This window comes from Dendropsophus ebraccatus, chromosome 9, assembly GCF_027789765.1.
Source record: "Dendropsophus ebraccatus isolate aDenEbr1 chromosome 9, aDenEbr1.pat, whole genome shotgun sequence".
NCBI classification, from domain to species: Eukaryota; Metazoa; Chordata; class Amphibia; order Anura; family Hylidae; genus Dendropsophus; species Dendropsophus ebraccatus.
Genome location: NC_091462.1, coordinates 31289592 through 31303733, shown reverse-complemented (window position 1 = coordinate 31303733; position 14142 = coordinate 31289592). Strand labels below are relative to the sequence as shown.

The window sequence follows — 14142 nt, the reverse complement described above, 5'->3', positions numbered from 1 at the left end:
TCCCTTAAAATATAATATTGATGAAAGCAAAGAGCTCTAAAGAACAGAGTGAAGCGTAATAAATAAAGGGTAAATGCAAAGAATCAGATTGGTATTGTTACCTTTTAGACATGGGGGGGGGGGGGGGGGGGACAAAAAAAAACTTCTACAGTTTAAGGCTGGGTTCACACTACGTATATTTCAGTCAGTATTGCAACAAAGCCAGGAGTGGATTGAAAACACAGAAAGGATCTGTTCACACAATGTTGAAATTGAGTGGATGGCCGCCATTTAATGGCAAATATTTGCTGTTATTTTAAAACAACGGCTGTTATATTGAAATAATGGCCGTTATTTACTGGTATATGGTGGCCATCCACTCAATTTCAACATTGTGTGAACAGATCCTTTCTGTGTTTTTAATCCACTCCTGGTTTTGGTTGCAATATGAGGACCACAATACTGACTGAAATATACGTAGTATGAACCCAGCCTAAAGGGACACTCCAGGAAAAACGGATACAATATGATAGGATTATGTCCTGCGCTAGACAGACATGAGGAGGGCATTTCTGGGGGACATATCTAAATAACAATATAGGGATTTTATAGCTTTCAACATCTAATTTTCAGATGAAGAGAGCAAATCCTAATGGCCATCTATTTGCAGCAGCATTGTAAGAACTCTAGGCTGCGGAGCTGGTGACCCTTCTTCCCTGTAGAGCCACCCTTTCATAGCGCAAAAAAGAAGTTATTGGTGACCCCCAGTGTTTTAGGGATGTCAAGCTCAGACCCTCCATTATCAATGGGTTATACGATGGGTCTCAAAACTGCGGCCCTCCATCTGTTGCAATACTACATTACCCATCATGCCTAGACAGCCAAATCCAAAGCCAAAAGCCCTCCAGCAACAGCTGGTGGGCCGCAGTTTGGAGACCCATGGGTTATACAAATCTAACATGCTGATTGTTTGCTATTGCGCACAGGGCGCTGAGGATGAAGGTATGGCTTTTATCTTCCCCCTTGGCACCTTTCCCGTGCAGGATTTAATGTAATCCTCTGGGAATGCTGATCCCCCCCCTCTCAGCTGTCCCACCCCTTGTAATGATTATCAGTGGAGCAGGCCAGCGGGGGGTGGGTCAGGTCCGCGCTCTGGGGGTGGGACAGTGCACCAAACAGCCACAGGATTACATTAAAAACAACATGGTAATTGCACCGAGGATGAGGGTAAGATACATACCTTCACCCTCAGCGTCCCATGCACAACAAAGGGCTATTAGCAGATTACAGTTGTCTAATCCGCTCATCCTTGCCCTTTAGGGCTGCATTCACACAGTGTTTCAGCTTCTGTTTAATATATCCTGGGAAAAGCTGTGATGTACAAATAAAAATAGCAGCTGTGATGGATGCCTACCTTTGGCATCTGTCATCTGTAGGCCAAAAAGTTCAATGAATGCATTGTGATCTTTGTCATTACTAGAGGTGAGCAAACCTCGAGCACGTTTGGGTTCACCCAAACCAGACCGTGCGACATTTGTTTCCCAGTGGCTGCAGAAGTTGGATGCCGCCCTAAGGAGTCCTGGAAAACATGGATACAGCAACAGGCTTCATTCATATTTTCCTGGCAGCCCTAGGGTGGCTTCCAACTTTGGCAGCCACTGGGAATCATTTTGACAGGTTCATTCAATTCTAACTACTAAGGCTGGGTTCACACTACGGTTTTGCAATCAGTTTTTTCATCTTTTTTTTTGCAAAAAACGGATGGAAAAATTGGATGCATGTGTGTGCATCCGTTTTGATCCGTTTTTTCCATTGAATTCCATTATAAAAAAAAAAACGGATCAAAACGGATCCGTTTTTTTTAACGGACACAAAAATGAGGTCGACTACGTTTTTGTGTAGGTTAAAAAAAAACCGGATCCGTTTTTTTTACGGACACATAAATGAGGTCGACTACATATTTGTGTACGTTAAAAAAAATTGGATCCGTTTTGATCCGTATTTTTTAGAATGGAATTCAATGGAAAAACGGATTAAAAACGGATGCACACACATGCATCCGTTTTTTGAAAAAAACGGATGAAAAAAAAATGGATTGCAGAAACGTAGCGAACTCAGCCTAACCATCTTTTTTCACAGGTCGATCCAGTTTTCAGAGTATAATAACAACTACCATCTATTTCTAAGATACGATATAAATTTTCATAACGGGGACACAAGTCAATGAAAATGACATAAATACAAAAAAAAAAAAAACACATTAAAAATTAACAACAAACATCTCCTGCACATCCCTGAGTCAGTCACCACAATTATAGAAATCTAGAATAAGTCAGCGCATTAGTAAAGCTGCTTCAAGGAGTGAGCAGAGTACAATTATGTATTGGTCAAAGAGGCGTCTAGAACATAGAGGAGTCTGTGGGTTATTTCAGATTAGGAGTGTCTGTATCCTATATACATGCACATATACGTACCTCGTACAATAAAAAGAAGAGCGGCACTTCACTTGACCATAGTATAAGGCTCTAAAGCTACTTCTAAGAAACATCCTATTACATTTAGAGGTGGCAGTGTTTTCGGCATCCTGACCAATGGTACCAGAATATGGATATCCCCATAACAAATCTAACACCATCATCAACTAAACCATCAGATCAGCCAATTTTAAGGGAAAGGCTTGGCGCACCTTACTATTCCCCCTATGTTTTTATATGACAAATTTTCCTAAAATTCCCTTGTGTGACAAAAACATTGCTGGGGGTCTATGTTTTCTTACTCACAAATATCGGTGTCAGCCTTTCTACCAGTGAGAATTTTTCACACAATATTGGAGTCAGACCAATACTGGATTAAATGAGTGAGTAAAAGTCAAGAGAGTGTCTACAGAAAAAATAATAATTTTAAGCGACACGGACACTTTAAAAGGGTTATGCAGTGAAAATCTTTTTTCTTTCAAATCAAGTGGTTTCTGAAAGTTATATAGATTTGTAATTTACTTCTATTCGTAAATGTCAAGTCTTTCACCACTTATCAGCTGCTGTATGTTCTGCAGGAAGTGGTGTTTTCTTTCCAGTCTGACACAGTGCTCTCTGCTGCCACCTTTGTCTGAGACAAGAACTGTTCCATAGAAAACCTTTCCTGCTCTGGACAGTTCCTGTCTTAGACAGAGGTGGCAGCAGAGAGCACTGCAGGACATACAGCAGCTAATAAGTATGAGAAGACTTGAGATTCTTAAATAGAAGTAAATTACAAATCTATATAACTTTCTGAAACCAGTTGGTTTGAAAGAAAAAGATTTTAGCTGGTGTACCCCTTTAAATCTGTTATTTTAGTTAGGCCCCTGGATACATTATTTCCAATTATATTATCTTTATATGGAATAAAATTATATCCCAACTATTATGCCATAATAGAAATCCCTTCTATCGCACGTGTATCACATGACTTTGTGCAACCACCATCTGATCAAAAAGCGCCGGAGTCTGATAAACTTGTGGGGGAATGTGTCATAGAGGTAACCGGCCACTGGCTGATATGATGTAGAAACCATATTGTAACGGTGAATACAAAGCCTTGCAGGTAAGGAAGACATATAAACACAATGTAATGGCTCACATATAATATTTCAGTGGAGTTTTCCTTAAGGCAAGTCCTCCCTCCCCCCTTCCCAGAAGTGCATGGTGCTCAGCCTCGGAGTACATCGCCCGCTCTGTACTCTTTGCAATTGTTGTAAACACTAAGAGGGGGTCCTGACCCATTAACAGCTATCATGTAAACACACAACGGGAGAATATAAAAAGCTTTAAAACATTCTTTGGCATCTGCAGTTGACTTAACGTTCGTCATGTTCTTTCTTTCCATAACACAACAGGCTTAACCCAAGTCATCTGCGACTGCGGGGAACGGTACAGTGTATTCTTCTATCACAGTGTTAAAGAGAAAGTGTCATTAGTTTGCTTAAGAGCTCTGTCGGAAAACCCACTGCTGGAAGGGGTCCGAAGGGTTACACGGGACAAGAGTTGGGTTGGCGCCATTTCCGGTCAGGCACATTCTAAATGCAGCATTGTAGAGGAGCTGATCCTGGAAAAAGACGACAAAAGAGAAAGCCCCTTTAGCGTTATCACACTGGCATCAATTTCCAGCTATAACATCATTCGACCTTATAACAGTTAGCATTTGACTCCCCACGGCTGCAGAAGCTGGATGCAGTCTTAGGGAGTCTTAGGCTGTATCCATGTTTTCCAGGACTCCCTAAAGCTGCATCCAACTTTTGCAGCCGTGGTGAGTTTAACAGTGGACATTCAGGGTTTGGAGAATGTTGCCGAAACTAAATAGTTTGGCCTTTCCGCTTAACACTACTCTACTAATCAGACACATAGTGGGGGGATTTATGAAGACCGGCGTACTTGTATTTACCGACGTACTTATATAAGGCTCCGCCCCCTTTCCCCCCGGCAGGATTCACTAACCTGGCGTACGAAATCTACATCTGCTTCCAGCAAGTGTAGATTTTGATCATAATTTACGCCTGCGAGCATCGGGCGAGCAGGGAGTACGGGAAGCGCACGCCAGGGAGAAGGGGCGAATCTGCACCTTCTCCCTGGCGTACGCCTCGGGCGGACTGTTCATAAATGTCCCCCATAGAGTCCATTTACACAGAAAGATTATCTGACAGATTATCTGCCAAAGATTTGAAGCCAAAGGCAGGAACAGACTATAAACAGAGATCAGGTAATAAAGGAAAGCCTAAAATCTCTCCTCTTTTCAAATCCATTCCTGGATTTGGCTTCAAATCTTTGGCAGATAATCTGTCAGATAATCTTTCTGTGTATATGGCCCTTACCTGTTGATAAGTAATGAGTGATAATCAATAAGTTGTGATAAAAGAAAAAGATCACTGATCTCAGGGAGACCAGCCAAACTATAACACTGTCGGCTGCTAGTGAAAGCGCTCAATGCAGTGAAATCCTAGGTGCATTGCCCCCTGGGAAACATGAATATGCAAAAGAAGAGCCCGTGGAGCCTCATTGAAGAGTCTTGAAACACAGGACTGCCAGATATCTCTCCAGAAAGGACCCAGCCAAGGGGCAGCTCCTGTTAGCAAGGGGTAGCACCTAGCCAGAATCCTGCTTTACACAGATGAGGGGCAACACCCCGAAACAGCTGTATGTTGATGGATACCTGGCCTTGGTTTTGCCCTTGTCATTACATTGACTTATAGGGCCACTTAATATGGTGGTTTTGGTGGTTTCCTTACAGGAGCCGCCCCTTCGCTGGGTCCTTCCCGGAGGGATATGTGGCTAGTCCTGTGTTTCGAGACTCTTCAATGAGGCTCCACGGGCTCTTCTTTTGCGTAATTGATAAGTAGTGTTGAGCAGAGATGCCGAATTTAGTTGTTAAATTTTATTTAAATTAAAATGTTTCTAATTTGACTCTCCACTGCAGCAGAGGTTTGAGGCAGCCTTAAGGAGTCCTGGAAAATATGGATACAGCCTATGGCTCTCTAAAGGTCCTATAACACAGAACGATTATCGGTGGTTACGGACGATAATTGTCCTGTGTAATAGAAGGCAACGATCAGCCGACATGAATGTTGTTGGCTGATCGTTGCTTCCGTTTGTCTTTCCACATGTTGGAAAACAAACAATAAATATAGCAGCGATCTGCTGCCATCGTTCTGAGGAATAGGAGCGGCAGCAGCAGATCGCCACTATCCTCTATGGGCTGCCTGGACGATCAAGCGATCACCCGGGCAACCCTCCCCCCTACAGCTCCCCGTGGTCTCCCCTGCTCATTGCTGAAGCATGGAATAGCAGCGACAGCGAGCGGGGAACGAGGTCTCAGTCGCCCTCTGGAATAGGGGCTTTAGGCTCCAACTTCTGCAGCTGCAGGGAGTCAAATGAGAAACAATTAGGTTGGGAGCATGTTGCCGAACCCAAACAGTACGGTATCTCCGCTCAGCACTACTTATCACCTATCCACAGGAAAGTGTCCGATTAGTGGAGTCCGACCGCTGATTATGCCACCAGAGACCCCTCTGCTCATGATCAGATGTGTGGCCAACAGTGGCCCTAGCTCCTTCAAAGAAACATTTAAGAATAATTTTGGGTTTTATTTTAGATTAAAAAAAAAAAAAAAAAAAAAGAACCTTGCTATGATAGGTGTCCACTAACTCAAGACATATCAGGGGAAGTAAAGTAAAATGTAATAGGGGTGGGTGCCAATCTAGTAAAAAGCTCATTTATTGATTTGCATTGATTCGTGTTTAATAGAGATGAGCGAACCGGGTTCGGGTTCAAGTCAATCCGAACCCGAATGATCGGCATTTGATTAGTGGCAGCTGCTGAACTTGGATAAAGCTCTAAGGTTGTCTGGAAAACATGGATACAGCCAATGACTATATCCATGTTTTCCACATAGCCTTAGGGCTTTATCCAACTTCAGCAGCCACCGCTAATCAAATGCCGAACGATCAGGTTCGGATGGACTCGAGCATGCTCCAGGGTCGCTCATCTCTAGTGTTTAACAATGTTATTCTTCTATTCATGAAGTACCTTCTGAAGTTCCCATTTCTCCTCAGGTAAAACAGTGGTCCCTCTGCCCTTATGACTACACTTCTTAAGGAGAACCTGCCCCTTTCCAGCTCTAAGACACAGTTCCTTTTGGATATTATGTCGAATTTCATGGCTTAGAGTATATTCATAGTACTAAATGAGAAAAAATAGGAAAAAAAAAAAGGAGAAATGTTAACATTATACTTCTTTTTCAAAAACTTCACATCTCACACAGAGTTTTCAAAGATTTTGATCGCTCCTGATCTGGGTGTTTAGACCCCCCCAGCGATCACATGATGAAGCTGGTAGCTTCACTCTCCAGCTCTCGGCTCTATTTGTCTTGGAGACACATGAAAAGAAACGAGGGGAAAGTAAAAAGGCTCTGCTACGAGCTTCTCTTGACTCTATCTAGAGATTGGTTGGGGTCTGAAAAAATAGACTTCAACTGATCAAAACTTTTTTAAAGTGACAGTAACACTTTAATGCCGTAAAAAATTAAAGGAGTTATCCCGGATTAAAAAGGAAAAAAGAAAAATGTTTTTCTTCCCTTAAAAAACAGTGCCACTCTGGCCCACAGGCCATGTCTTGTACTGCAGCTCATCTGAATTCCGCAGACACAGTATATGTGAAACAGCAGAAAAAAAAACAAACAAAGTCCGATTTCCAGTCATTGACAACTTAAATTTTGAACAGTTTACAAACTATTTGGGAATACTGGGATCTAAATCTTATGGAGGACTAAATCTCAAAATGTATTTCCAATACAAATAGAGCATTGTTTCTGGTGAGGGAGCTATGTGTTACCGTAGGAGTTGGTATCCCAGCCTGGTGCCAGATTCAGTGTTCGTCTATTGTGTATACACGACGCTGAACCCACTCGCTTCAAGTATCATTCTGCTCTGGTCAAAAGAAGTAATAGCCGACTAAGTGCAAGTAAGTGTTTTACAGGCTCGAGCTCTCCCCATTAAGGGTTTGTCCAGGACTTAACAGGGATAGGAACAGGAATAATAAGGCTAATGCAGAGAGCACTCAAACCTTGCAGCGTTGTCCTAGTCAATTACTAGTCGTGGAGGCAAAATCTCAGGGACTAATGTATGTGAGAGCGTTCCCCACACATACTGTATATACTCAGGGTATATGGACTTGTTAGAAGCATACAGAACTGAGTGTTAATTCATTACCTATGATTCTCCTTGCTGAATAGTCAGTATATACAGTATGCGTGTGACTAATATATATATATATATATATATATATATATATATATATATATATATAGCCTCATATACTGCCATACATTGTGTACGAGTCCTTAAAAGAGAAGTCCGGCAAAATTTTTTATTAAAGTATTGTATTGCCCCCCAAAAGTTATACAAAACACCAATATACACTTATTACGGGAAATGCTTGTAAAGTGCTTTTTTCCCAGCACTTCCTACTGCATCAAGGCTTCACTTCCTGGATAACATGGTGATGTCACGACCCGACTCCCAGAGCTGTGCGGGCTGTGGCTGCTGGAGAGGATGATGGCAGGAGGATGCTCAGTGTCCCTCCAGTGCCGTGTGTCCCCCAGTGTCCCCCTGCCATCACCCTCTCCAGCAGCCACAGCCCGCACAGCTCTGGGAGTTAGGTTGTGACATCACCATTTTATCCAGGAAGTGAAGCCTTGATGCAGTAGTAAGTGGAGGGAAAAAAGCATTTTATAAGCATTTCCCATAATAAGTGTATATTGGTGATGTGTATAACTTTTGGGGGGCAATACAATACTTTGATAACATTTTTTGCTGGACTTCTCCTTTAAGGAAGCCATAAATGAGAGGCTACAAATATAGTAAGAGATCTTGTGGAACAATGCAAAAGCAGCACAGACAAGTATAAATGTCCTGCAGATACATATTTTGCAGCGGTGGAGTTGCGCTCATGTCTAGTGTAGCAGAGCTGGATTTGTTATGTGACTCTGGGCTGCCGGGAGGTGAGCAGCTAATAATAACCTACGTGAAACCACAGATTGTATATTACGATATCTGCAGTGTACACTTTGACAAACTTTACTCTGCCTATTCATGGACTCCTCCTAACCAGCTGATGGCCTAAAGGTTTAGGAATGTGAAGACAAGTGATACCGTATAATTTTCATTCCAGGACACACAGTTAGCAGCCGGAGGCTCATTCACAAAGTTTGGAGAGCGGCCCCTCCGCACTTATAGGAGGGGGGTTATCAGAGACTGGCCAGGGATGATAAGGGTTAACAGCAGAGCATCTGTTCTTCCTTCTAGCTGACAGAACTTTATACTCAGAGAATCAATAGACAGATGATCGCACATAGACCTGAGACTACTATAGATATTTTACCATAGCCACCAACAAATACACCCACAGACTATGTCAGCTACAGATGTTAACATCCCCCAACCCCTAACTAAGAAACACAGAAGACTGTCGGCAGAAAAAGACCCCGAGCTCAGCTATTCTGCCTGTATATCCTTACCCTATTATTATTATGGTATCATAAGATAGATATATGTGTATCCCAAGCAGGTTCACATTCAGTTATTGTAGATCCACCACCCACACCTGATGGAGGTCTCTTTCAAGCATCTACTACTCTTTCAGTAAAAGAATATTTTATCAAATTGCTCCTGATCTTCCAATAACCTCAGATTGTGTCCCCTTCTGTGTGTGTGTGTATCTATCTATCTATATCTTTTTTTTTTTTTTTTTTATTAAACACTTCTTTCCTGAACCTTGTTTAGAACATTAGTATATTTATTGATCATGCCCCCCTATTTCTCAAGACTACACAGATTTATATGGAAAATATAGAGTATAGAGATGTTACCTGGTTACCACCGAGCCCATGACAGGTATACAGGATAGGAGGTTTGTCTCCATGAGTGTTATCTGCTCCGGCATCCAAACACCACTGTTTGCCGACATTTTGTATCTGTAGGAAGACACAAGACACTGGAGTTATAAAACATACTGTACCAGAAAACATAAGATGGATGATCTTTTCCTTCTCCAGGTGGTCAGGGTATGCTGAGAAGAATAGGCCCACCACTGCCAATCCCAATCTACAGTTTTGGAATGTCTTTCCGGATTTTCTTTACCACAATAGAGCCCCCCCGCATTTGTCAGTGTGGAACAGACTGCTGGTAAAACAATATTTGCACCTTCACAGCCTTTTGTACTAATTTTTTTGATGAAAAACCTAGTGTTGTTTAGGGCCTAGAGCTCCAATGCAGGCCTATGTGTCTCCATAGTTACAAGCTCCAGACTGTGTGTATGACATATTGCTCTCTACCCATCTGCCTCCTTAAGACAAATAGAAGGTAACCTGTAACTGCAATATCAGACTACACACAGGCTTTGTTTGCAGTCTGTAACCATGGCAATATATAAGCCTGTATTGGGGCTCTATACACAAAACCTTAGGACTTCCTTCAAGACTATGTACAGGTCTGTTTTAAATTATATATAAGGTATAAAAAGTAAAGTAAAGAATAATTGCATCATTTAGTAAGAAAAAAAAGATAGCAATCATTACTAACGACTTAATTCTATGTATCTATCTATCTATCTACCTACCAATCTATCTATTCATATACATTACTACAATGAAGACACACAATCATTTTTAAAAGGGGTACTTCAGTGTGGGGAAACTTTTTATATATATTGCTGCAGTTATAAGGAAAATAATAAAGAGTCTGTTCCTGCCTCACTGCACTCCTGCCGTCACTTTGGAGACTGACTTGTCTTGGCAGTGACAGCGCGCTCAGCCAATCACTGTCCGCCCGCTCAGCCAATCACTGGCCACCCGCTCAGCCAATCACTGGCCACCCGCTCAGCCAATCACTGGCCACCTGCTCAGCCAATCGCTGGCCACAGTGCTGTCCTGTAGGAAAAATCCATACGCCATAGGGGTCAGCTTTTTCTCACATTTCCATTGTGACTCTGAACTAAAATGGATTATTACAGCAATCTGGCTTAATTTCAGGAAAAAGCAGAGGACTGCAACACAGAACTTACATCACCATAGATGAGTGGGTTCAGGTCCGGCACATACATTTCAGGATAGACATTTTTCAGGTACCATGTAAAATTCTTGCACTGAAGATTTTTTCGTAAGCTGAATCTTCTTGATAAATCTCCGTAGGCTTTCTGTTATTAAAAAAAAAAAAAAAGACCATCAAAGAATAGGACAGCCTAGTTGTAAGGTGTTGTCCAAGCTTAGAAAAATATGGCTGCTTTCTTCCAGAAACAACACCACTCTTGTCCTCAGTTGGGTGTGGGTTTTGCAGCTCAGTTCCATTGAAGTGAATGGTGCTGAGTTGTAATGCCACACACAACCTGAGGACAGGGGTGGCGCTGTTTTTGCAAGAATGTAGGTATTAATTCTGGATAACCCCTTTAATGCTAAACTAATTAAGACATCTAAAAACAATTAAACCTATATGCTTCTTTCATAATTAAACTAGATACCAATAGAATTATTTTTTTATCTGTTCTGATTGCATTTTATTTTTTAAATTCAATTTAGTGTTATGGATCAGCCATCTTGTCTGTGATTCTGTTAACAGCCTTAAAAGTTGCCCTTTAGAGCAGCTACATGGCATAGCTGTGAATACATTTCTATTGAGGAATGTTGTGGGCATGCTCTGTGACCTGTGCAGAGTCCATTGTGTAGGGAGGAGGGGGAGCTGTGACCATACCCTGTTTATGCTCCTGTACCTGTTGAACAATGTTTGCAGCTTCCCGATTCCTGCGATAATATATTTCTTTGTAGTCATCCATCCACACTTCGGCCAAGCGCACCTGGTTCTTGATGATCACTTGGGTACCTTTAGGAAAGGTATGAGGACTCTTGCTGCGGAAAACATGGCCGACAACAGAACAGGGCAGGATTTCCAGCTGCCCTCCGCACTGCCACACCTGTGCATACACAGAGAGAGGGGGGGATAATAACTGAGAACTACATAGAAAACCAACAATCAGGTCTACGACAAAGTCAACAAACATAAGGCATCTCCACCTATCGGGATGGTGGCCACACATATACTTACCCTAAAAGACATTTCTATATTTTCACCACCCCATATCTCCATCTCTTCATCATAACTTCCAATGTGCTCAAAATATTCCTTGGAAATTGAGAAGAGTCCTCCAGCAAAAGTTGGTGTCCTGGAAGAGAATAGACACTTATAGCTGAGGTTTCTATATTTCTAATACATGATACATATTCTTAAAAGGGATGAAAAGTGTCAGATTTACCAAATTTAAGGATTTCAATGGTTTGTCGATCATTTGACTTTTTGACTAAAATGCGCCCTCAGACAACTTTTACTGTAGTTAAATATAAATTTTCCATTAAAATTGTCCCCAACATAACAGTAACACCAAATCCAAGAAAATTTGTTTTATTTTGCTTGTTCCCCGTAAGGAAAGAGCAGATATCATGCATCGTGTATCGTGTATCATGTACATATCAAGTACTTTCTCCCTTTATTTTATGGGGCCCACGGGAATCAGGAACCTTGAAGCGGTGTGTGGGCTTCTGCACTTTAACCAAATTGTAACTAACTCCTGATGTTAGTAGTATATAGTGTTGAGAAGCAGATGTTCAGTTATAAGTTTATGGATGTGCTGCCTTATCTTTTTTTCTCCTCATGGAGTTATGGTATGTTCCCACTACAGAATATGTACGGAGACTTCAAGCAGATTCCACCACATGGTCTCCGTTCGAAGTTCCGGCCGTCCTATCAGCTCAATGATATTTGCTGACATGTCAATTCTTTTGGCGGATGGCGGAATTCGCCGGAAAAAATCATTGAGTCTATGGGACAGGCGAAACTTCAAGCAGAAGCCGCACAGTGACATGGGTCTGCATGTATTCTGCCGCACAGTGGAATGGGTCTGCATGTATTCTGTAGTGGGAACATACCCTTACTCTGTATATTTTGTCCCCTCTTTTTGGCCTTTGTTCAGCAATCCTCCCCTACCCAGGAGGTTTTAATTGGTAAGAATATATAGGGTCAAAGCCTGGCTTTCCTCAGTCTTTATTTTAATCTGCTTTTCCTTGTCTGGTTCCGTGCCGCCATTGCTGTGGCGGCACTGTGTCTGCAGGTGGTGTGGCCGAGAGCCCAGGGGGCTATGTCTGGCAGCATTGGGGTTGCTGGACAACTGGGCCACTCCCTCCTGTGGTGCTATTGTGGTTGTGATGATGGTCGCCGCATGTCCAGGGCTGATGGGAATTGTAGTTTCGCAACAAAGGAGGACCAAAGGTTCCCCATCCCCAACTTTAAGGTTACTATTGTTACAAATATACTACTATAGATAGATAAATAGAGAGTATCATGCTGATGTCCCTTTTCCACTCATGTTCTAATGCCTTCTTGTCCCTCGACTTGCAATGTCTAGTCAATGTACAGTATATCTGTGGTCGTGGATCCTTTTATGACTACTGGTGAAAACTCATTTATGTAGAACCATTGTTTATAGGGGCTTTACTAGGATCCTGGTAAAGCAAATACAGCAAATGTATACACAGCCTGTTTTTAAGTGCATTGTAAACTTTGTTGTGTATACACACATGGCCTTCCATCTGTAAGCTCCAATATGTGACTTGTGCAACATCCCATAAGAAATAAACCCTGGTAGTGAGAGACTAGCTCTAAGCAGCACTGTATACCAATGGTCCATTGGGGCCACACAACAGCACTGACACAGAATAGTGAAACTCAGGTCCCGATTACAGAGGATTAAAGGGTACTCCAGGGGAAAGAAAATCAAATCAACTAGTGCTAGAGATTTTTCATTTACGTCTATTAAAAAAATTCTCCAGTCATTTTGTACTTACCAGCTACTGTATGCCCTGAAGAAAGGGGTGTATTTTTTCCACTCAGAAGAGCTGTAGAGGTTTTCTATAGGGATTTGCTACTGCCCTGGACAGTTCCTATCATAGACAGCCGTGGCAGTAGAGAGCACTGTCTCGGACAGGAAGGAATACATCACTTCCTGCAGGACATATAGCAGCTGATAAGTACTGGAAGACTGGAGATTTTTTTTAAATAGAAGTAGATACAAATCTCTGACACCAGTTGATTTGGTAGAAAAAAAAATTGTCGCTGGAGTACACCTTTAAGCCTCTGCCTGTGGTATATGACCACACTATCCATTGCTCTTAGCTCTGAAGTACTCTGCCTGCTGAAAACAGCACTTTCCAGTTATTTATCACTCATCGGTGGATGATGTACCTCGCAGCCTAATACTTTTCTGGCAAGAGTCATCAAGTAGAGGAACCATTAGTTACTGGCACGGGGGATCGTGAAAAGAGTCCGGTACTACTCTGTCCAAAAGAAGATGCAACAAGCGGCTAGAGGTTACATAAGAATGTTAATAGGTAACTCCACTCAGAGAGGCTGAAGAGATGCTTCACGAGACATTGTCGGCAATAACCTCTCTTAGCAACGCATGTAACCATGGTAACATGGTGCAAACTCCGGGGTCTTTCCATGGTTCCAGGCGTTGCTAAGGAAGGTCAGCCACCCATAGCCGGATTTATTCCGATATTTTTGATTATTAGTTATGCGTTTAATAGATTTTTTGC

At 42.1% G+C, this 14142-nt stretch overlaps 1 protein-coding gene across 1 annotated transcript in view; it reads right to left on the bottom strand.

Moving 5' to 3' along the window:
• Positions 1 to 390: 390 nt before the first annotated feature.
• LOC138800821 (polypeptide N-acetylgalactosaminyltransferase 3-like) overlaps positions 391 to 14142 on the bottom strand; it is a 36751-nt gene continuing 22999 nt past the window's right edge. The window contains exons 6-11 of the mRNA XM_069982872.1: positions 11600 to 11717; positions 11268 to 11468; positions 10566 to 10697; positions 9373 to 9477; positions 6534 to 6686; positions 391 to 4059 (exon numbers count right to left, since the gene is read on the bottom strand). Coding sequence (XP_069838973.1) covers positions 3937 to 4059; positions 6534 to 6686; positions 9373 to 9477; positions 10566 to 10697; positions 11268 to 11468; positions 11600 to 11717 — 832 coding nt within the window. The 3' untranslated portion in view covers positions 391 to 3936. The remainder of the gene's footprint in view (positions 4060 to 6533; positions 6687 to 9372; positions 9478 to 10565; positions 10698 to 11267; positions 11469 to 11599; positions 11718 to 14142) is intronic.